Raw genomic sequence first — 21,604 nt, forward strand, 5'->3', positions numbered from 1 at the left:
GTTTATTACAGAGATATTGTAATGAATAATCCAATAAATAAAGGAAAAAAAAAAAAAAAAAAAAAGAAAAGCTATCTTGGTAGTCAAAGGCCACGTTGGTACAAGTCATATGATTAGTTTTTATTGGTTACTTACACACATCATTACACTTATTAGTTCACTAATTGGTTTACAATATTTGAGTCATACTATACATGTGTCCTGTTTACTGGAAAAATCACTACCTTTTCCCATCAAATGTCATTCTAATCATCAGGTCAGCAATTTCAAGTCAAAGGTCCAGTAAGTATCCACCCCTTACAGGATATTTCTTGCAAAGAATGTATTTTTATATTCTTGGTCAGGACATGTCCTAATCCTTTTATGATATCATGGCAGATGTGGCGCCAGTTGCTATGTAGAAGAATAAGTTTCACTTCACTTGCTTATCTTAGCATAAGTTTCGCTTCACTTGCTGTTCTCAGCAAGTTATTTTCCAGCAAGCATATATTGTGCAAAAGCTAACAGCTAAAGTCAGATTATTTTTCAGTCATTTTTAGGCCTTTAATAGTATTACCTATTATATTAAGGGATTTCATAGGTTCTTCACCTTTAGTTACCTAAAGGACTTGAGATCTTCACCTGTACCTATACAAGGGCTTGCTCTCCTCCTCCTCTGTCATGGTTAAAGGGAATAAAGGTAAGAGACCCAAGTATCCAAAATTCTCTGCCTACGTTTTTGGAAATCCTTCACTCCCTTAGAATCCAAGACACATAAATTATGTAAGCCATTTCTGCATTCCCAGTAAGAGGGTGGATCAACTTGCAATCAGTGCCTAAGAATACATTTTACTCCAAATTTTTGAATCAGTAGTAATGAACCCTTCCCATAGATTCCTAAAGGCCTTTCCCAACCAAGCATTAAACCCCATGGATGAAAATAAATAGATTTTTCAATTAGTTTAAAAAACATACAATGACTCCCAATAAGAATACATTAAAGGGCAATGTCAAAACATATGATCTAAATCTCCTTGACCATTTAGGACATTGGGAAAGATCAGAGCTTCCCATTTTAGATACTCTGTATGGAGAAAAAAATAAGCTTTATGAAGAATTCTATACCAACATTTCCTATGATCTTCACTAAAAAGAACCTTGGGAATCCACTTTACTATACTGGAGAAATCAAGACTCCTTCCTACTGCCCATCTTAAATTCCCATGAATATTGAAGTCCATCTTATGTCTTGGGGGATCCCAAAGGCAAGAGAGCCTCTCTTCCATTTAAAAGGCCTACCTCCTGTGCATTTATAGATTGGAGGTATTTAAATGTATATTATCATATCAAAGCTTGCTTATTTAGGTCTTGTCTGTCTCCATGTCTTACAAGTGCAAAAAGTGATGTTGTGTAGTTTTGAGCTGACCATTAAGGTCCTTATTAGACTAGGATAATGTTTCCTAAGTTGGTCCTGGAGTACCCCCTTGCCAGTCAGGTTTTCAGGATATCTGAATAAACATCTGGCAAAGGGTGAAATTCCGGATTCGTTGAAAATATCGACAATTAAACCACTGATGAAGGATTTTTTTAAAAGTGGGTATACGAGAAATAAGTAATTTCCACCCGGTAGCGTCATTACCTGTGGTGGCAAAAATAATGGAAAAGGTGGTATACTCACAATTTCATCAGTATTTGCAGGATCACCACATCCTATATGACCATCAGTATGCAATTCAAAAAACACCATAGTACAGAGACATTACTGGTGTCCATGATTGACAAACTGAGAGTGGGTCTAGATGAGGAAATAAAATTCTTGGTGGTGTTTCTTGATATCTCGGCAGCATTTGATACTGTTGACCATGCAATGTTGTTAACAAGATTGAAGGTATGAGGGTTTCGTGGATCAGTATTGGCTTGGTTCAATTCTTTTCTGAGTGGGAGACAGCAAGAAGTTTTGGTAGGAGGAGATCTGTCAGGCTGTAGAGAAGTAAAGATAGGGGTTCCCCAGGGATCCGCATTGTCTGCTGCATTATTTAATCTGTACATCGTACCACTTTGTAAACTGCTTTTAGATCTTGGTGTATTTTACCGTCTGTATGCCGACTATATCCAATTCTTTTTCCCAATAGAAAGGGACTTTAATGTGGCATCTTCGCGCTTGTAGTCAGTAGTGGCAGCTATAAAAAACTGGATAGACCCAGTAGGCTTAGATTAAGCATTCAGAAGATGAAGGTGTTGTACGTCACGAGATCACTAGGTTCTGATGTCCCAGAAGCATTTAAGTTACTGGGAGAAAGTGTGCCAATTGTGAGGTGAAATATTAAGGTGTTCTTGTGGACTCAGGGCTTACATTTAAAGAGCAGGTGCTCTTTCTTGGTGGGGAAGAGTTCAAACGATCAAAATGATGATATTGCCTGTGGTTTGTTATCAAATGAGTATGATATCAATTTTTTTTCAGGGGTCATTTTACAAAAGGTTAAATGGAATCCTTACTAAATTTGTTTGGTTGGGTAAAAGACCTAGAATTGCTTTAGTATCTCTACAAAAGACAATTGTGGAGGGAGGGGTAAATTTTCCAAATTTTTATAGGTATCATCAAGCCTATATTTTAAGACAGAGTATGTATTGAATCCTTCCAGACCTTATGGAAAATGTTCCAGATTGGTTATATTTGGAATGGCGACTCCTGTTTCCTTTACATTTGTCTCATCTTATTAGTATAAATTTGCCCAGGAAATATAAAGATAATAAAATTTTGCTTGACACATGGAAGACCTTACGTTATGTTAGTAATCTATCACCAGATCCAATTTCTAAATCTTTAAATCAATCCATTTGGGTAAACTCCAAGAACAAAATTGGCGGGTTTAAAATCGTCTGGAAGCATTGAATTATTGCAGGTATACGGACTTTAAATGATGTTATTATAGATGGATCAATGCTTAGTTTTTCACAATTGCAACATAAATATGGTTTAAATAAGTCACAAAGTTTTAAGTGGTTGCAATTGAAGCAGGCTATTCAGGAGGGGTTCCCTGAATGGAAAATTCTTAATTCTCAGTATAGTTTGGAATTCCTGTGCTTTCAGGCGGATTTCTTGGGTCACCAAGTCGCACAGTGGTATAAATTGTTGTATGGGTATTTGAATAAAAAACAAAAAACTGTCCTTAGAGATATTTGGAGCATTGAGCTTGGGCATCAAATTTCTGCCTCTCAATGGCCACGTTTTTGGTCTTGGAGAATAAAAACCACAAGGGCAAGCATCTATGAGACAGACTTGGGTTTTTTTGTTGCATAGAGCTTTTTGGACCCCAGTTCGTTTACAAAAGTTAGATAGCTCTAGGTCCAATAGATGCTGGCATTGTGGTTTAGAAGCTGGGACATTAGATCATTTAATATTTTTCTGTCCCTGTGTAAATGCCTTTTGGAAGTTAATTTGGTCCCAAATTAATTCATTGTTAGAAAATCATGTTGCCCTTTCATATGATACTATATTATTTGGTACATCTATAAGATTTAAAAGCCCAATTTCTGCAAATAATAATAAACTTCTATTAATATTGACAGGGGTTGCCATTCAGCAGATTACTGGAAACTGGAAAGATTACACTAAACTGAATTATACTTTTTGGTGGAATTCAGTATGTCATATTTATAAAATGGAGAGAGTGCTTGCCATGCAACAGGGAAATTATCATAAGTTTAAAAAGATTTGGGGGCCATTGGCGAACTATTACAATCCTTAGCTAACATGTCAATCAGAACCGGGCAAATACCGGATGACTGGAGGATAGCAAATGTCATCCCAATTTTCAAGAAAGGATCAAGAGGTGAACCGGGAAATTACAGACCTGTGAGTCTCACATCGGTTCCTGGGAAGATAATTGAAACACTAATTAAGGATACCATTGTACAACACCTGGAAGAGCACAACCTAATAAGTGCTAGTCAACACGGCTTCAGGAAAGGGAAGTCATGTTTGACAAATTTACTTCAATTTTTTGACAAGGTGAATAAACAAATCGATAATGGAGATCCAGTGGACATAATCTATTTGGACTTCCAGAAAGCGTTTGACAAGGTCCCGCACGCAAGGCTTATGAGTAAATTACTAAGTCATGGAATAGGAGGAGAAGTGCACAGATGGATCGGCAAATGGCTAGAGAACAGAAAACAGAGGGTGATAATAAATGGGAAATTCTCAGATTGGGAAAAGGTGACTAGCGGCGTGCCTCAGGGCTCGGTTCTTGGACCCATCTTGTTCAATATTTTTATAAATGACCTTGAAGAGGAAACGACATGCAATATAATCAAGTTTGCAGATGACACAAAATTATGTCGGGGGGTTGGCTCTCCAAGGGACTGCGAGGATCTTCAGAAGGATCTGAACCAGCTGGAAAAATGGGCGATAAAGTGGCAAATGAATTTCAATATAGACAAATGCAAGGTGATGCATCTGGTTAAGAAAAATAAAGAACATGAATATAGAATATTGGGTGTGACATTAGCCAAATGCGAACAAGAAAGGGACTTGGGGGTCCTGATAGACAGAACCCTAAAACCATCGGTTCAATGCGCGGCGGCAGCAAAGAAAGCAAACAGGATGTTGGGCATGATTAAAAAGGGGATCACGAGTAGGTCAGAGGACATCATAATGCCACTTTACAGAGCGATGGTCAGACCACACTTGGAATACTGTGTCCAACACTGGTCTCCATACCTCAAGAAGGATATAACTCTGCTGGAAAGAGTGCAGAGGCGAGCCACTAAACTAATCAAAGGTATGGAGAATTTGAGCTATCAAGAACGCCTCCGAAAACTTGGACTGTTCACCCTCGAAAAGAGAAGATTGAGGGGGGATTTGATAGAGACTTTTAAAATATTAAAAGGATTTGACATAATAGACCAGGAAGAAGCATTACTGACATTTTCAAATGTGACACGGACAAGAGGTCATAGCCTGAAACTGTGTGGCAGCAGGTTCAGGACAAATGTCAGGAAGTTCTGCTTCACACAGCGAGTGGTGAGCGCTTGGAATGCTCTCCCAGAGGAGCTTGTGGCGGAGAATAGTGTTCAGGGTTTCAAGCGCAAGTTGGATGCACACCTTCTTGCAAATCATATCGAGGGATATGGGAGATCCGGGTCTCCAACAGGGAGCACCTAACTGGGCCTCCGCGTGTGCGGATCGCTGTACTAGATGGACCTAGGTCTGATCCGGTGAAGGCGTTTCTTATGTTCTTATTGATTAATTCTAATGATCAGACATCTTAAACACCTTAGTATTAGATAAAATATAGGGGGGTGGGAATGTGAAAGATAATAATTGATAATTGTTTATTATTAATATGGGTGGGTGGGTAGGGATTCTTTTATGTTTATATATTTGAAGGAATTTAAGTAAGATTATCAATTGATTAGTTAAAGATTTTCTGTTTGACCATTATACACTTGTAATATTTGAAAATGAATAAAGATAAAAAAAAAAAAAAGAGCAGGTGCTAGCAGTAAAGTGTATTTCCATCTCCATTTGGTGAATGGACAGTGTGAGTGCAGACAATTGTTCTCTCAGTCCTTGATTATTTTAGTTTGGTGTTACTGAAAGTGCCAGGGTTGCCCCAAATTTGGTGGTAAGATCTCTGAATATTATATAAATTTGTATAGGTTGAAGTTGAGGGACAGGATATGTTATTGTTAATCGTTTACATGTACCTACACAACTTGGCCCCCAAACATCTTCTCCAGAGTATCCTGCCACGTGCTCTGTCTCAAGTGCTTCGGTCCGCAGAACATTTTGATCTGCAAATTCCATCTGTAAGAGATCTGAGGTTAATATAATCCAGAGATAGTATTTTCTATTGTATTGGGCCCATGGCATGAAATAACCTCCCTGAGTATATTCGACAATAGCAGAATATACAGAATTTCAAGAGATTACTCAAAAAACATTTGTTTTATCAGATGAAATACAGGGTCTGAGATTGAATAAATGAGGAAGAGTAGAGATTGATGATAGTAGGTGCTGGTCACTGATGTATTTTATTATCTAGATTGTTATCTAGATCTGATGAGAGCCAGTCAACACGGCTTCAGGAAGGGGAAGTCATGTCTGACGAACTTGCTACAATTTTTTGAGAAGGTGAACAAACACATCGATAGAGGAGACCCGGTGGACATAATATACTTGGACTTTCAGAAAGCATTCGACAAGGCTTATGAGAAAACTAGAATGCCATGGAATAGAGGGGGACATCCTAAGATGGATAGGTAGATGGCTGGAGAACAGATTGCAGAGGGTAAGCATAAATGGGAAGTTCTCGGACTGGGAGAAGGTGACAAGCGGTGTGCCCCAGGGCTCGGTTCTTGGGCCCATTTTGTTCAATATCTTCATAAATGACCTGGAAGAGGAAACAACAAGTAATATAATCAAGTTTGTAGATGATACAAAACTATGCCGGACAGTTGGGTCACTAAGGGACATTGAAGAACTCCAAAGAGATTTGAACCAGCTAGAGAAATGGGTGGAAAAGTGGCAGATGAAGTTTAATATAGAGAAATGCAAAGTGATGCACCTGGGAAGGAAAAACAAGGAACATGAATATAAAATGTTAGGTGTGACATTGGGCAAGAGCGAACAAGAAAGGGATCTGGGGATACTGATTGACAGGACCCTGAAGCCGTCTGCGCAGTGTGCATCGGCGGCGAAGAAGGCAAACAGGTTGTTGGGTATGATAAAGAAGGGAATCACGAGTAGATCGGCAGACGTCATAATGCCGCTTTACAGAGCAATGGTCAGACCACACCTGGAGTATTGTGTCCAGCAGTGGTCTCTCTACCTAAAGAAGGATGTGACCCTGCTGGAGAGAGTGCAGAGGCGAGCTACGAAGCTAGTAGAAGGTATGGAAAATTTGAGCTACAAAGAACGCCTCAGAAAACTGGGCTTATTCACCCTTGAGAAGAGAAGACTGCGAGGGGATATGATAGAGACTTATAAAATAATAAAAGGATTCGACAAAATAGAGCGAGAATCATCGTTATTCACGTTGTCAAATGTGAATCAGACAAGAGGTCATGGGCTGAAGTTGAGAGGCGACAGGCTCAGGACAAATATCAGGAAGTTCTGTTTCACGCAGCGAGTGGTGGACGCTTGGAATGCTCTCCCGGAGGAGGTTGTGACGGAGACCACCATTCTGGGTTTCAAGGGCAAGTTGGATGCACACCTTCTTGCAAATCACATTGATGGATACGGGTAAACAGGTCTTCATCGGGGAACACCTGGCTTGGCCTCCGTGTGTGCGGGTCACCGGACTGGATGGACCAAAAGGTCTGATTCGGTGAAGGCGTTTCTTATGTTCTTCCTGTTTGTAAGTATGTTTGTCGTTGATTCGACTTGTCTGTTATATGTAATTTTACATTTTTGTATGTTAAATATGTAACTCGCCCTGGATAAGGGCAAGGTATAAATAAAACAAACAAACATGCATGGAAGAGATTTGCATATAGTAGAGCCAGTGTATTCAAATCAATCTCATTGATATTCATTGTGGATATCCTGAAAACCTCACTGACTTGGGAAACACTGGACAAGGATACTCAACTGCATGTTTTTGTTTTAATAAATTTGCATGCATATTTAAATGGAGAGAAAACACATACAATTTGCATTGCCAGGTTTGTAGTTTTTTCCTCATTTTCTTTTAAAAGAGATTCTGAAACTGACTTGAATGAAATTAGATTGTTGGGGGCTTTGCTTGTATTTTTCTTTTATATATTCTTACGTATTTTAGAATTTTTTTGTTTGTTTTTATTCTTTTTTCTGTTGGAGCACTAAAAGTGAAGATCTGCTTTTGTGTTCTGCATATTTGCTTGCTTACCTTTTATTAAGAAAGACCAATCTGATTATTATATATTAGAAGTTTATGAATTCACCTAGACAGTAATCCACTTCTTTGCAAAGAGAAACCATTTCTGAATTATACTTTTCTTATCTTAGGGAATTGTTGCTTTACAAATTGGTATGTCAGGAAGAAAGCTGAACCAGTAATTCTGTCCCAAATATTTTCTATGTGTTGATGAAGAATACTTGATTTATCATTGCTGCCACTTGTATATTTTCTTTCTGTAGAAGTAAATTAAGTGAACTTACAACAGAAATGAACAAACTGAGGAAGGAAATAGACATGTACAATCAGGAGAATTCTGTCTATCTGTCCTATGAAAAAAGGTAAGCGATATTATGGTTGATATTTTCTTTTAAACATTAATTAAATTATATTTTCATTGGTAAAACTGTAATTTAATGGCCTACTTTGTGGTACACTAAACTATAGTCTATATAAAACTCATACTATATCCAATTAAATTTTTTGGCATGTAACATTCTAACCAATTTGTGGATTTTTTTGTCTAGGGCTGAATCATTAGCTGTTGAAATCAAAGAACATCAAGGTCAGCTAGCAGATTACAACATGGTATGTGTTCTTTGTCATTTCAGCATTTTTTTTAATTCTTGTGAAGTATCTGATTAATAACAGCTTGACTTTTATATGGCGTATAGCATTGCTGTAAAATAGGTGCAGAAGATAAGGCACAAAATCTATATATACCATGTATCAACAAAGGATCCAAGAGGAAAAAGAACAAAGAACTGGCGTGGCTCACTATAGAGGTGAAGGAAGCGATCAGAGACAAGAAAACTTTGTTTAAGGAATGAAAAAGGTCAAAAACGGATGAAAACTGGAATAAGCACAAACAACATCAAAGCAGGGTGCCATAAGGCGGTAAAAGGGGCCAAAATAGACTACGAGGAAAAAATAGCCAAGGAGGCGAAAAACTTCAAGCCGTTCTTTCGATATATTAAGGGGAAATGACTCGCGAAGGGAGCGATGGGGCCGTTGGATGACCATGGAATAAAGGGAGTGATAAAGGAGGAAAAAGAAATCGCAAACAAACTGAACACATTTTTTTGCGTCTGTATTTACCGAAGAAGATATACACAGCATACCGGAACCCATCAGGCTATATGCTGGAAACGAAAATGGGAAACTGACAGGGTTGATGGTCAGTCTAGAAGAGGTATGCAAGCATATTGATAGGCTTAAGAGTGATAAATCCCCGGGACCAGATGGCATCCATCCGAGGGTCATCAAGGAACTGAAAGGGACTATAGCTGAACTGCTTCAGCTAATAGCCAATCTGTCGATCAAATTGGGAAAGATTCTGGAAAACTGGAAGGTGGCGAACGTTATGCCGATCTTCAAAAAAGGTTCGAGGGGAGATCCAGGAAACTACAAACCGGTGAGTCTTACCTCGGTATCGGGAAAGATGGTAGAGGCGCTGATAAAAGACCGCATCATTGAACACCTTGGTGGACACGATCTAATGAGGACCAGCCAGCACAGTTTCAGTAAAGGCAGATCTTGCCTGATGAACTGCTGCACTTCTTCGAGGGAGTAAACAGGCGGAAAGACTAGGGCGACCCAGTCGACATTGTATATCTGGATTTTCAGAAGGCGTTCGACAAAGTTCCACATGAACGACTACTTCGGAAAATTGCATACCATGGAGTCGAGGGTGAAATACGCACATGGATTAAAAACTGGCTGGAGCATAGGAAACAGAGAGTGGGGGTAAATGGACAATTCTCAGACTGGAAGTGCATCACCAGCGGGGTGCTGCAGGGCTTGGTGCTTGGACCCGTGCTCTTCATCATATTTATAAACGATCTGGACATTGGTACGACGAGTGAGATGATTAAATTTGCGGACAATACAAAGTTATTCAGCGTAGTAAAGACACGGGGGATTGTGAAGATCTGCAACATGATATAATCAAGCTTGAGAAATGGGCTTCGACATGTCAAATGAGGTTCAACGTGGATAAGTGCAAAGTGATGCATGTCGGGAACAAAAATCTCATGCACGAATACAGGATGTCCGGGGCAGTACTTGGAGAGAGCTCCCAGGAAAGGGACTTGGGAGTTCTAATTGACAAGTCCATGAAGCCATCTGCACAATGCACTGCGGTGGCAAAAAGGGCAAACAGAATGCTAGGAATGATCAAGAAGGGGATCACGAATAGATCAGAGAAGGTTATCATGCCCTCATCTGGAGTACTGCGTCCAGTACTGGTTGCTGTAAATGAAGAAGGACACGATACTACTCGAAAGGGTCCAGAGAAGAGCGACTAAAATGGTTAAGGGGATGGAGGAGTTGCCATACAGTGAGAGATTGGAGAAGCTGGGCCTCTTCTCCCTTGAAAAGAGGAGACTGCGAGGGGACATCATCAAAACATTTAAAATACTGAAGGGAATAGACTTAGTAGAGAAAGACAGACTGTTCACCCTCTCCAAGGTAGGGAGAACGAGAGGACGCTCTCTAAAGTGGAAAGGGGATAGATTCCGTACAAACGTAAGGAAATTCTTCTTCACCCAGAGAGTGGTAGAAAACTCTTCCGGAGTCTGTTATAGGGGAAAACACCCTCCAGGGTTTCAAGACAAACTGGTGAGACTGGACTCATTTGGAGCACTGGACTTGACCTAGGGGCTGCCGCGTGAGCAGACTGCTGGGCAGGATGGACCACTGGTCTGACCCAGCAGCAGCAATTCTTATGTTCTTATGTATAATGATATCAGAAAATTGGGCTTGATATCTGGATGCAGTTTCTGCCCCTCAGGCCAATTAGAGCAGGGATGATTGTAGTGGTGATATCCTTAGCATGTGCTACAGTAGGGAAGCAGTCCCAGCCATCTCACAGCAGCAATACTGGAGGTGAGCAAGGAAGATCAGAAGGACCAGAAGTGACCAAAGAGAACAGAGGGACCTGAGCCATCCACCTTAAACACTTATACAAAATATGTCCCCTTTTGAGCAGTATGTGCCATCAGAGCATCTTAAATCTTAGTAACATTTGCCCAATGATCTCCTAAAATCCAAAAATATATAGTTGCCTACATTTGATTTCTTTGACATCACCTCTTGCACCACAGCAGTATCTATTGCGATGCGCATGCAAGCATGGTTGCAAATTTCAGACCAAGACGCCAATGTTCAAGACTGACTCTCCCAATATTCCATGCATTGGAGGAGACCTTTTTGGAGATCATATTGAAGAAACAACACAAAAGATCAAAACATACAATGACTGCATAGCAACCTTAACAACTTTCAAGTCAACACAGTCCCAAACTTCGAGGAGATATTCCAATACTTCCAAACACTGCTCTTACTACTCTAAATTGAGGTATAACCAGCCTTCTACATCCTTCCACTCAATGAATCAGAGGTGTCCCAGATAACAAAGGCAGCAGAGAACTCAGCCTCCATCCAGAAAACAGCAGTCTTTTTGACTACCTTATAGAGAGTATTTCCAGCATATCTAACTCATACTCTACCCATAGGAGGTTATCTTCACCATGCCTACTATCGATGGACCCTTATAACAGCAGATCACTGGATCCTTCAGGGCTATGCCCTTTGTTTACAGCAAAAACTTCTGAATCATCCTCCAAAAGAGTCTCTTTTCAACTCCCTTCAGAAGACCCTCCTTTAACAAGAGCTTTTAGCCCTCTTCCAGCTAAATCCAATAGAACAAGTTCCTCTGCTGGAGTGAGGCCAAGGTAGTACTTCAAGTATTTCCTAATACCGAAAAAGACCGGAGGTCTCCGTCCAGTCCTGGACCTCCATGCTCTCAACAAATACTTAGTGAAGGAGAGATTTCATATGGTTTCTCTGGGAACCTGATACCACTCTTAGAACATAATGACTGGCTCTGCTCTCTAGACCTCAAGAAAGCTTGCATCCATATTTCCATCTTTCCTGCCCACAGGAAATTTCTTTGCTTTGGAATAGGGACATGCCACTTCCAGTACAAGTTACCACCATTTGGACTGGCAACAGCACCAAGAGTGTTCACGAAATGCTCGGTGTAGCAGCTGCAATTCTCCACTTATGCGGCTTTTATATGTTCCCTTACATAGACGACTGGTTATTCAAGGCCTCATCATCACAACAAGCTCACCAAGCCATCAGATCCACAGTTCATCTATTGGAACTTCTGGGATTTGAAGTCAACTACCAGAAATCACATCTTCAACCAACTCGGACCTCAGAATTCGTTGGAGCTCTCCTAGTCCATACAAGCCACCTTTCAAGCCTCCTCCTGTTGTTTGGGACTTTAATGTTATACTTTCCAATCTGATGAAGCCTCCATTTGAACCACTCTCAACTTCATCTCTCAAGCATGCTTAGTGAACTTCAGGTACTAATTTCAGATCCACCCCATATAACTTTTTACTATGACAGGGGTAGTTCTTCTCATACATCCAAAGTTCCTTCTGAAAGTAGTCTCGGAGTTTCATCTGAATGAGTCCATAGTTCTACCAGTCTTCTTTCCAAGACCACATTCTCACCTTAGTGAAATGGCACTCCACACATTGGACTGCTAACAAGCTCTTTCTTGCTACTTGGATAGGACCAGACCTCACCGAACTACCATTCAACTGTTCCTAACATTCAATCCCAACAGATTTGGAGCTCCTATCACCAAAGGAACCATCTCCACGTGGCTGGCAGACTGTTTCTCCTTTTGTTATGCTTAGATGCTAGGGTCCACCTTGGGAGTTAGTGCCCAAGAAAAAGATCTGGGTGTCATTGTAGACAATTCGATGAAACCTTCCGCTCAATATGTGACGGTGGCCAAAAAAGCAAACAAGATGCTAGGAATTATTAAAAAAGAGATGGTTGGCAAGACTAAGAATGTTATAATGCCTCTATTGCGCCATGGTGCTACCTTACCTGGAGTATTGTGTTTAATTCTGGTCTCCTTATCTCAAGAAAGATATAGTGGCACTAGAAAAGGTTCAGAGAAGAGCGACCAAGATGATAAAGGGGATGGAATTACTCTCGTAGGAGGACAGACTGAAAAAGTTAGGGCTCTTCAGCTTGGAAAAGATATGGCTGAGGGGTGATATGATTGAAGTTTACAAAATCCTGAATGGAGTAGAACAGGTACAAGTGGATTGATTTTTCACTCAGTCAAGCACTTGATGAAGTTATGGGAAAATACTTTTAAAACCAATAGGAGGAAATATTTTTTCACTCAGAGAATAGTTGAGCTCTGGAACGCGTTGCCAGAGGTTGTGGTAAGAGCTGGTAGCATAGCTGATTTTTAAGAAAGGTTGGACAATTTCATGGAGGAAAAGTCCAGAGTCTGTTATTGAGAGAGACATGGGGGAAGCCACTTCTTGCCCTGGATCAGTAGCATGATATGTTGCTACTCTTTGAGTTTTTGCCAGGTACTAGTGACCTGGATTGGCCACCGTGAGAACGGGCTACAGGGCTTGATGGACCATTAGTCTGCCCAGTAAAGCTATTGTTATGTTCTTATGTTCTTAGACTGGGCTGATGCTTCAGGGCCATGTCACTGCATGTAAAGTTTGAGCAATGACGACTTCAGTAGCCCACCTACTTTTCACTCCTATTGAGGACATTTGTAAAGCAGCCACCTGGTCCTCAGTTCATATCTTTACATCCGATTACTTTTTGGAGAATCATTCCAAACAGGATAGTTGGTTTGGCCAAGCAGTTCTACAAAATGTATTCTCTATTTAAATGCCAACTTATCCCAGGACAAGCAGGCAGCTATTCTTGACTGATGGGTGACGGCACCGACGGAGCCCCGGTACGGACAATTTTAGAGTGATTGCACTCTAAGAACTTGGAAAGTTCTGGCATGCCGCACCGCGCACGCGCGAGTGCCTTCCCGCCCGACAGAGGCGCGCGGTCCCCAGTTTCTTAGTTTCCGCGGAGCTAAGAAGACGCGTTTTTTCAACGGCTGTTGAAAATTTTTTGAACTTGCCTTCCCGCTCGCGTAAACCTTTTTGGCTTTTGCCTCTTTCTTTTTCTTTCATTATTTTCAAAAAAAAAAAAAAAAAAACTTTTGTTTTTTCATTCAATTTGGCTTTTCCCCTGCGGGGCCTTCTGCCACCATCGAAGCCTCGGCCTTCGATTTGGCTGAAGCGGTGTTCACGTTCATGCCCCCTCAGCCAGGTTTTAAAAAGTGCCAGCGGTGTGCGCGGCCCATATCTCTCACGGACCCACACAACTGGTGCTTACAGTGTTTGGGTCCTGAGCATCAGGCCTCCACCTGCACCCGCTGTACCACACTGAAAAAGAGAACATTAAAAAATCGCCAAATACAACAGCGATTACTTTTCGGTGCCGAGATGTCCGATCCCGTTCCATCGACTCCGACTTCGGCACCGGTTCAGTCGGCACCCTCTTCTTCGACGCCGCGAGATTCCGCACCGGCGTCCCAACATGCAGGTAAGCCGGCTAAGAAGCCTTCCCCGCTGGAACGTCCTCCGGTCTCGAGTGCAGTGAGTCCAATCCTGCCGACTGTGAGGCGCCAGCGGAAGCGCTCCGCCCCTATTGAGGTGAGTCCCTCGACATCGGGCTCCTCATCTCCGGGGCGTCGAGCGGCACCGCAGGTACCGCAGAAGAAAAAAGCGGTACCGGTGCCATCCCTTGATGACCGTATTACGGCCATTCTCCAGGAACAGCTCAAGCAGCAATTGCAACAGCTCCTTCCATCGATCTTGGCACCGAACCTTCCGGTGCCGGTCCGCACTGAGCCGGTACCGATAGTGGAGCAACCTATATTGTCGGTATCCACTCCCTCGGTGCCGATTCACTCCACCTCATCGACATCGATGCCAGTCCTTGCGCCGGAGCCGAGGGCTCAGCATCAATCGGTGCAAACTTCGGCTCCGGTGCAACCGATTACATCGCCTGGGTCGATGTCGATGAGATCGGGTAAGTCGGTGCGCAAGACCCGGCATGCAGACCCAACTACCCCTGAGTCTCGAGATCGTTCTCCCCATGTCAGGGATCCTGATCTGTGGGGAGATTCAGAAGAGCCTTTTCTCTCTGAAGGAGAATGTTCCTCAGATGAGGAGGAGTCTGCTGTACATGACCCGTCCTCTAAGCATGACACTTCATCTTTCTCCAGTTTCCTGAAAGATATTTGTGATTCTCTATCTATTCCTTTGGAGGATGAATCCAAAAAGTCTAAAGCTTTTCTGGACGCCCTGGATTTTGACCAACCTCCAAAGGAATATTTGAAGCTCCCTCTTCACGACATCTTGAGGGAGACTTTTTACAAGAATTTAGAGACTCCCTTAACGGTTCCAGGGGCCCCACGTAAGTTAGACTCTCTGTACAAAGTAATTCCCATTCCTGGGTTCGACAAACCACAACTTCCTCATGAATCTTTACTTGTCGAATCCACCCTTAAAAAATCTGCAGGAGCCAGTGTATATGCTTCTGTTCCTCCTGGCAGAGAGGGCAAAGCCATGGATAAATTTGGTAAGAGGCTCTACCAAAATGCAATGTTGGCAAATAGAGCTGGAAATTATGGCTTTCATTTTTCTTTCTATTTGAAACATCTCCTTACCACCATGGCTTCCTTTGAAAAATACCTTCCTCAACGGAAACAACAATCTTTCCACCATTGCTTGTCTTCTCTGTTTCAGTTGCGTAAGTTCATGGTTAGATCCATTTATGACACCTTTGAACTTACATCCAGAGCGACAGCAATGTCTGTGGCAATGCGTCGCCTGACCTGGCTTCGGGTATCTGAACTTGATGTTAATCATCAAGATCGGTTAGCCAACACCCCATGCCTAGGGGATGAGCTTTTCGGAGAATCCATGGATTCGACTACTCAAAAGCTGTCAGCTCATGAAACACGTTGGGATACCCTTCTTAAAAATAAGAAAAAGCCTCCCCCAACAAGGCCTTTTAGACAACAGTCAGCCTATCAACGCCGTTTCACAGCTCGGCCATTGCCAACAACTGCTCAGCAACCCAGGCGTCAACGGCAGCAACAGCGTCAGCCTCCCAGGCAACAACAGCAACAGCAGCCTGTAAAGCCAACTCCACAGCAGAAGACACAGCCCTTTTGACTTACTTCTCCAAAGTATAGCCAGTACTCCTATATCTGCTCTCCTGCCTCAACCTATAGGAGGTCGTCTCTCTCTATTCCTCAGCCGGTGGGAAGTTATCACTTCGGACCAATGGGTCCTCAACATCATCCGCCACGGCTACTCTCTCAACTTTCAGACTCTTCCATCCCAAAACCTGCCAAAAGAGTCTGCTTTGAACAGTCCTCAATCTGCCCTCCTCATTCAGGAAGTTCAATCCCTCCTTCTTCTAAACGCTATAGAAGAAGTGCCTCTAGATCAAAAGGGTCAGGGATTCTACTCCCGTTATTTTCTAGTCCCCCAAAAAACAGGAGATCTCAGACCAATTCTAGATCTTCGCGATCTCAACAAACATCTGGTAAAGGAAAAATTCAAGATGCTTTCCTTAGCCATTCTTTATCCTCTTCTCAACCAAGACGACTGGCTATGCTCCCTCGATCTCAAAGAGGCATACACTCACATACCAATCAATGTGACTTCAAGACAGTATCTCCGTTTCATGATCAATCAATGTCATTACCAGTACAAGGTGCTGCCCTTCGGTCTTGCTTCCTCTCCAAGGGTGTTCACCAAATGTCTCATCGTGGTAGCTGCTTTTCTGCGCTCTCACCACCTTCAGGTATTTCCTTACCTGGACGACTGGTTAATCAAGGCCACATCCGCTCCAGCAGTTCTCCTGGCCACCAACCAAACCATCCAGTTTCTTCAAATATTAGGATTCGAGATCAATCTACCCAAGTCTCATCTCATTCCCACTCAAAGACTCCAATTCATTGGAGCAATATTGGACACACTCCTCATGAGAGCATTTCTACCATCCAACCGTCTTCAGACTCTTCAGTCTCTATGTCAGCAGGTACTTCCACAACATTCCATCTCTGCCAAGCAAATGATGATACTCTTGGGTCACATGGCATCCACAGTTCATGTCGCACCCCTCGTACGTCTTCACCTGCGAACTCCTCAATGGACCCTTGCTACTCAGTGGTCCCAAGCGACGGATCCTTGCTCACGACACATCTTTGTGACATCATCTCTTCGTCAATCTCTACAATGGTGGTTGGTATCCTCAAATCTATCCAGAGGTCTTCTGTTCCATCAGCCTCCTCATCAACTAGTCATCACCACCGACGCCTCTCCTTATGCATGGGGAGCTCATTTGAACGAGTTCCAGACTCAAGGTCTTTGGACAGCCCAGGAAAAGAAACATCACATCAATTTCCTGGAACTCAGAGCGATGTTTTATGCCCTCAAGGCCTTCCAACATCTTCTCTTTCCTCAGGTCCTTCTGCTGTGCACGGACAATCAAGTGGCCATGTACTACATCAACAAGCAAGGGGGGACAGGCTCTCGCCTCTTGTGCCAGGAAGCACAGAAGATCTGGACTTGGGCCATAGATCACCATCTCTTCCTGAAAGCTATCTACATTCAGGGAGAACAGAATTCCTTAGCGGACAAGCTCAGCAGAATTCTCCAACCTCACGAGTGGACACTCGATCCTGTAACTCTACAGTCTATCTTCGCTCAATGGGGCACTCCTCAGATAGACCTCTTTGCAGCTCCTCACAATCACCAGCTGCCCCTATTCTGCTCCAGACTCTACTCTCCTCACCGTCTGGCAGCGGATGCATTTCTCCTCGATTGGTCAAATCTGTTCCTGTACGCTTTCCCTCCTCTGCCTCTCATGTTGAGAACCTTATTCAAGCTCAAGAGGGAACGAGCCACCATGATTCTGATTGCTCCGAGGTGGCCCAGACAACATTGGTTCTCCCTTCTACTTCAACTCAGTTCCAGGGAACCTTTTCTTCTTCCACTGTATCCTTCTCTGCTTACACAGCATCAGGAGACCCTTCTACATCCCAACCTCCAGTCTCTGCACCTGACGGCTTGGTATCTCTCGGGCTGACTTCTCATGATACGCTTTTGTCTCAGCCCGTTCGTTCCATTCTAGATGCCTCCAGGAAGCCAGCCACTCTGCAATGTTACCATCAGAAGTGGACGAGATTTTCTTCCTGGTGTCTTCTTCATCATCTTGATCCAACTTCCCTGGCAGTGGAGACGTTGTTGGATTATTTGCTTTCTTTGTCTGACTCTGGCCTTAAGTCTTCTTCCATCAGAGTCCACCTCAGTGCCATTGCTGCTTTTCATGAGCCGATCCATGGAAAACTTCTATCAGCTCATCCCCTGGTGTCCAGGTTCATGCGGGGTCTTTTTAATGTGAAACCACCTCTTAAAGCCCCTCCTGTTATCTGGGATCTCAATGTGGTTCTTTCCGCCTTGATGAAGCCTCCATTTGAACCTTTGGCTACCGCTTCTTTCAAGTTTCTCACTTGGAAGGTACTTTTTCTTATTGCTCTTACCTCTGCCAGGAGGGTCAGTGAGCTTCATGCACTGGTTGCAGATCCACCTTTTACGGTCTTTCACCATGACAAGGTGGTTCTGCGTACGCGTCCAAAGTTCCTCCCTAAGGTTGTCTCTGAATTCCATCTCAACCAATCCATTGTTTTGCCTGTTTTCTTTCCAAAACCTCATTCTCATTCTGGGGAACAAGCTCTGCATACTTTGGATTGTAAGAGGGCTCTAGCTTACTATCTAGAGCGTACGAAACCCCACAGATCAGTTCCCCAACTCTTTCTGTCCTTTGATCCGAATAAATTGGGACGTCCTGTTTCTAAACGTACGTTGTCCAATTGGCTGGCAGCGTGCATTTCATTTTGTTATGCTCAGACCGGACTGACACTGGAAGGTTCTGTCACGGCCCATAAAGTCCGAGCTATGGCAGCATCTGTAGCTTTCCTCCATTCCACTCCTATTGAGGAAATCTGCAAGGCTGCTACTTGGTCCTCAGTTCATACTTTTACATCTCATTATTGTCTGGATGCTTTCTCCAGACGGGATGGACACTTCGGCCAATCTGTTTTGCAAAATTTGTTTTCATAATGGCCAACCTTCCCTCCATCCCTCTTTTTGTTAGCTTGGAGGTCACCCATCAGTCAAGAATAGCTGCCTGCTTGTCCTGGGATAAAGCACAGTTACTTACCGTAACAGGTGTTATCCAGGGACAGCAGGCAGATATTCTTGCGTCCCTCCCACCTCCCCGGGTTGGCTTCTTAGCTGGCTTATCTTAACTGGGGACCGCGCGCCTCTGTCGGGCGGGAAGGCACTCGCGCGTGCGCGGTGCGGCATGCCAGAACTTTCCAAGTTCTTAGAGTGCAATCACTCTAAAATTGTCCGTACCGGGGCTCCGTCGGTGCCGTCACCCATCAGTCAAGAATATCTGCCTGCTGTCCCTGGATAACACCTGTTACGGTAAGTAACTGTGCTTTCCCTTCTACCTTGTTGGAGACTCAAGGTAGTTGTTAATAACTCTCTTCTCAGAGACATGATCCTGGCAGCTTAAGAGTCCCATATATGAGAATATAATGCCTGATTGTCCTTGGAGAATGCATAGCTCCTCACCTGTAGCAGGTGTGGACAGCAGACATACCCTCCCACCTTCCTTAGTTGGCTTCTTAGCTATTTTACTGAACTGATGGTCTCACAGGCCGAAGTCAGGCAGGAAGGCACCAGCATGTGTGTTGTATGGGCGGTTTTAAAGTGACAGTACACTTTTTGATTGTCTGTGCCGGGTTCTGTGGATGATGTCACCAACATGTGAGAATATATGCCTGCTGTCCTCGGAGAACACCTGCTACAAGTGAGTAACTGTGCTAAATGTTAAGTTATTAAGCCTACTAATTTCTATTAACTTTCAAATCTATTCTTCATAAAACCCCGGCCTTTATCGAGCGAGTTTTAATACCTTATACTCTCGTTCGATCACTTAGATCTGATATTCAACACTTGCTGGTAATCCCTTCTTTGAAATCCATTAATACCCGTAGGCAATACATTTTCTCGGTCGTTGCTCCTCAACTGTGGAATTCCCTTCCCATATATATAAGGGAAGAATGTCATATAGACAAAATCAAAAGCAAATTGAAATGCTTTCTTTTTTAAGATGCTTTTAATTGCTAAATTTTTTTTTCCCCTCTTCGTAATTTTATCACTATCTCAATTGGAAATTTTATTACTATCTTAATTTTTATGAGACCTATATATGGTCTTTCCCCTTCCTATCGTTTTACCCTTATTTGTCTCCTTTACTGTCAAATGTTGTAGTTCCTGCCCTATTTTCCCGTTGGATCTGTTTTGTTTTATTTTCCGACTTAGGTTAATAATGTCTCCCCACACTGAGAAATGTGCTACTTGTTTTAAATTTGTTCATTGCTTTGAATAACAAATAAGCGATCCATCAAATTTTATTGAAACTTGAAAGCGCAGGCATTGTAGCATTTGTATTAATGTTATGTTAGATGTGAAATTAATAAAGTACAGTGGTACCTTGGATTACGAGCATAATCCGTTCCAGGAGCAAGCTCGTAATCCAAAACGCTCGTTTATTCAAGCAAAGTTCCCCATAGAAAATAGTGGCAACACCAATGATTCGTTCCAGAACCCGGGGTCTGTACCTGTCGGGTGCCGGGTGCTGCAGCGCCGTCTCCTCCGTCCTTCATCCAAAGAAGAACCCCGCAGTGCTGCTTCATAGGGATGCCTCCTCCATCCGCCAGCCAGCCCTCTACGTCGGATGCCTCCACATGCTGGAGAGCCCCCACCCGAACCCACGCAGTCGAGCACCGCCCCACCCGTATGCCGCACACAACACGCACAACGCCGATGATTGACACTGTGTGCGTCACACGCAATGCGCAGGCAGCCACGCAGGCCCAGACAGAGGCCCTCCAACCTGCGGAAGGCACACGATGTGGAAGGCTGGCCGGAAGATGGAAGAGGAATCCCCCGAAGCGGGGCTTCCTGGGCTATAAATGCTCGTTTATCGGGGCAGTGCTCAATTTGCGAGTCATAAGTTTGCTGAGTGTTTTGCTCGTCTTGCAAAACACTCGCAAACCGGGTTACTCGCAAACTGAGGTTCCATTGTATGTAGATATTGTATTAGGGTTAGGTATTAGCATTTGCAGTCTGACATGATTAAAGAGGTCTTTTAATTGCTTACTCATAAACTGTAATAGTTGTTCAAGAGCAAAGAGTCTTACTAACTGCTGAATATACATCTTATTTCAGTTGGTGGACAAACTCAATACTAATACTGACATGGAGGAAGTAATGAATGATTACAATACGGTAAGAGCTCTTTTTTGTTACGGTTTTATGTTATAGCCAAATAATAATGTCATATTTGGAACTGTGCTAAAAGAGGAGAAAAGTTTTCAGTATATTAGTCCAGACAAGGGAGTTATGTCCCCATGCCTGCAGATGGAGACAAAGAGCTTAGTATTAATTAAACTTCCATTATAGAGATTTTAACTATTTTCTGCTCCTTGATATTTAATCTGTTTCTAGTGAATGGTGCAGACATGTGGACTGGTACAGCAGGTTTAAGTCCTAGGGCAGTAGTCTCCAGGTCCTCTTCCTCTGGTGTAACAGGATTCAGTTGAGCTCCTATAGCAACGGAATCCTATAGGAGCTAGGATCTCCAGCTCCAAGGGCAATAGTATGCAGGCTTATTCTCTTGGTTGAGAAGGCTTCCAGTGAAACAGTCCTTAGGCTGATTCCGCTGATAAGTATGTTCTCAGAGCTATGGCA

The 21,604-nt window shown here is 42.9% G+C and overlaps 1 protein-coding gene across 7 annotated transcripts in view; it reads left to right on the plus strand.

The window, feature by feature from the left end:
- The window catches only part of IFT74 (intraflagellar transport 74), a 305,175-nt gene that overhangs the window by 71,148 nt on the left and 212,423 nt on the right, over nt 1-21,604 (plus strand). For all 7 annotated transcript variants that reach the window (XM_033919374.1, XM_033919366.1, XM_033919348.1 and 4 more), the window contains 3 exons: nt 8,105-8,203; nt 8,390-8,450; nt 21,083-21,142. In XM_033919374.1, coding sequence (XP_033775265.1) covers nt 8,105-8,203; nt 8,390-8,450; nt 21,083-21,142 — 220 coding nt within the window. The remainder of the gene's footprint in view (nt 1-8,104; nt 8,204-8,389; nt 8,451-21,082; nt 21,143-21,604) is intronic.

The sequence above is a fragment of the Geotrypetes seraphini genome, chromosome 1 (assembly GCF_902459505.1).
Source record: "Geotrypetes seraphini chromosome 1, aGeoSer1.1, whole genome shotgun sequence".
Classification (NCBI taxonomy): Eukaryota; Metazoa; Chordata; class Amphibia; order Gymnophiona; family Dermophiidae; genus Geotrypetes; species Geotrypetes seraphini.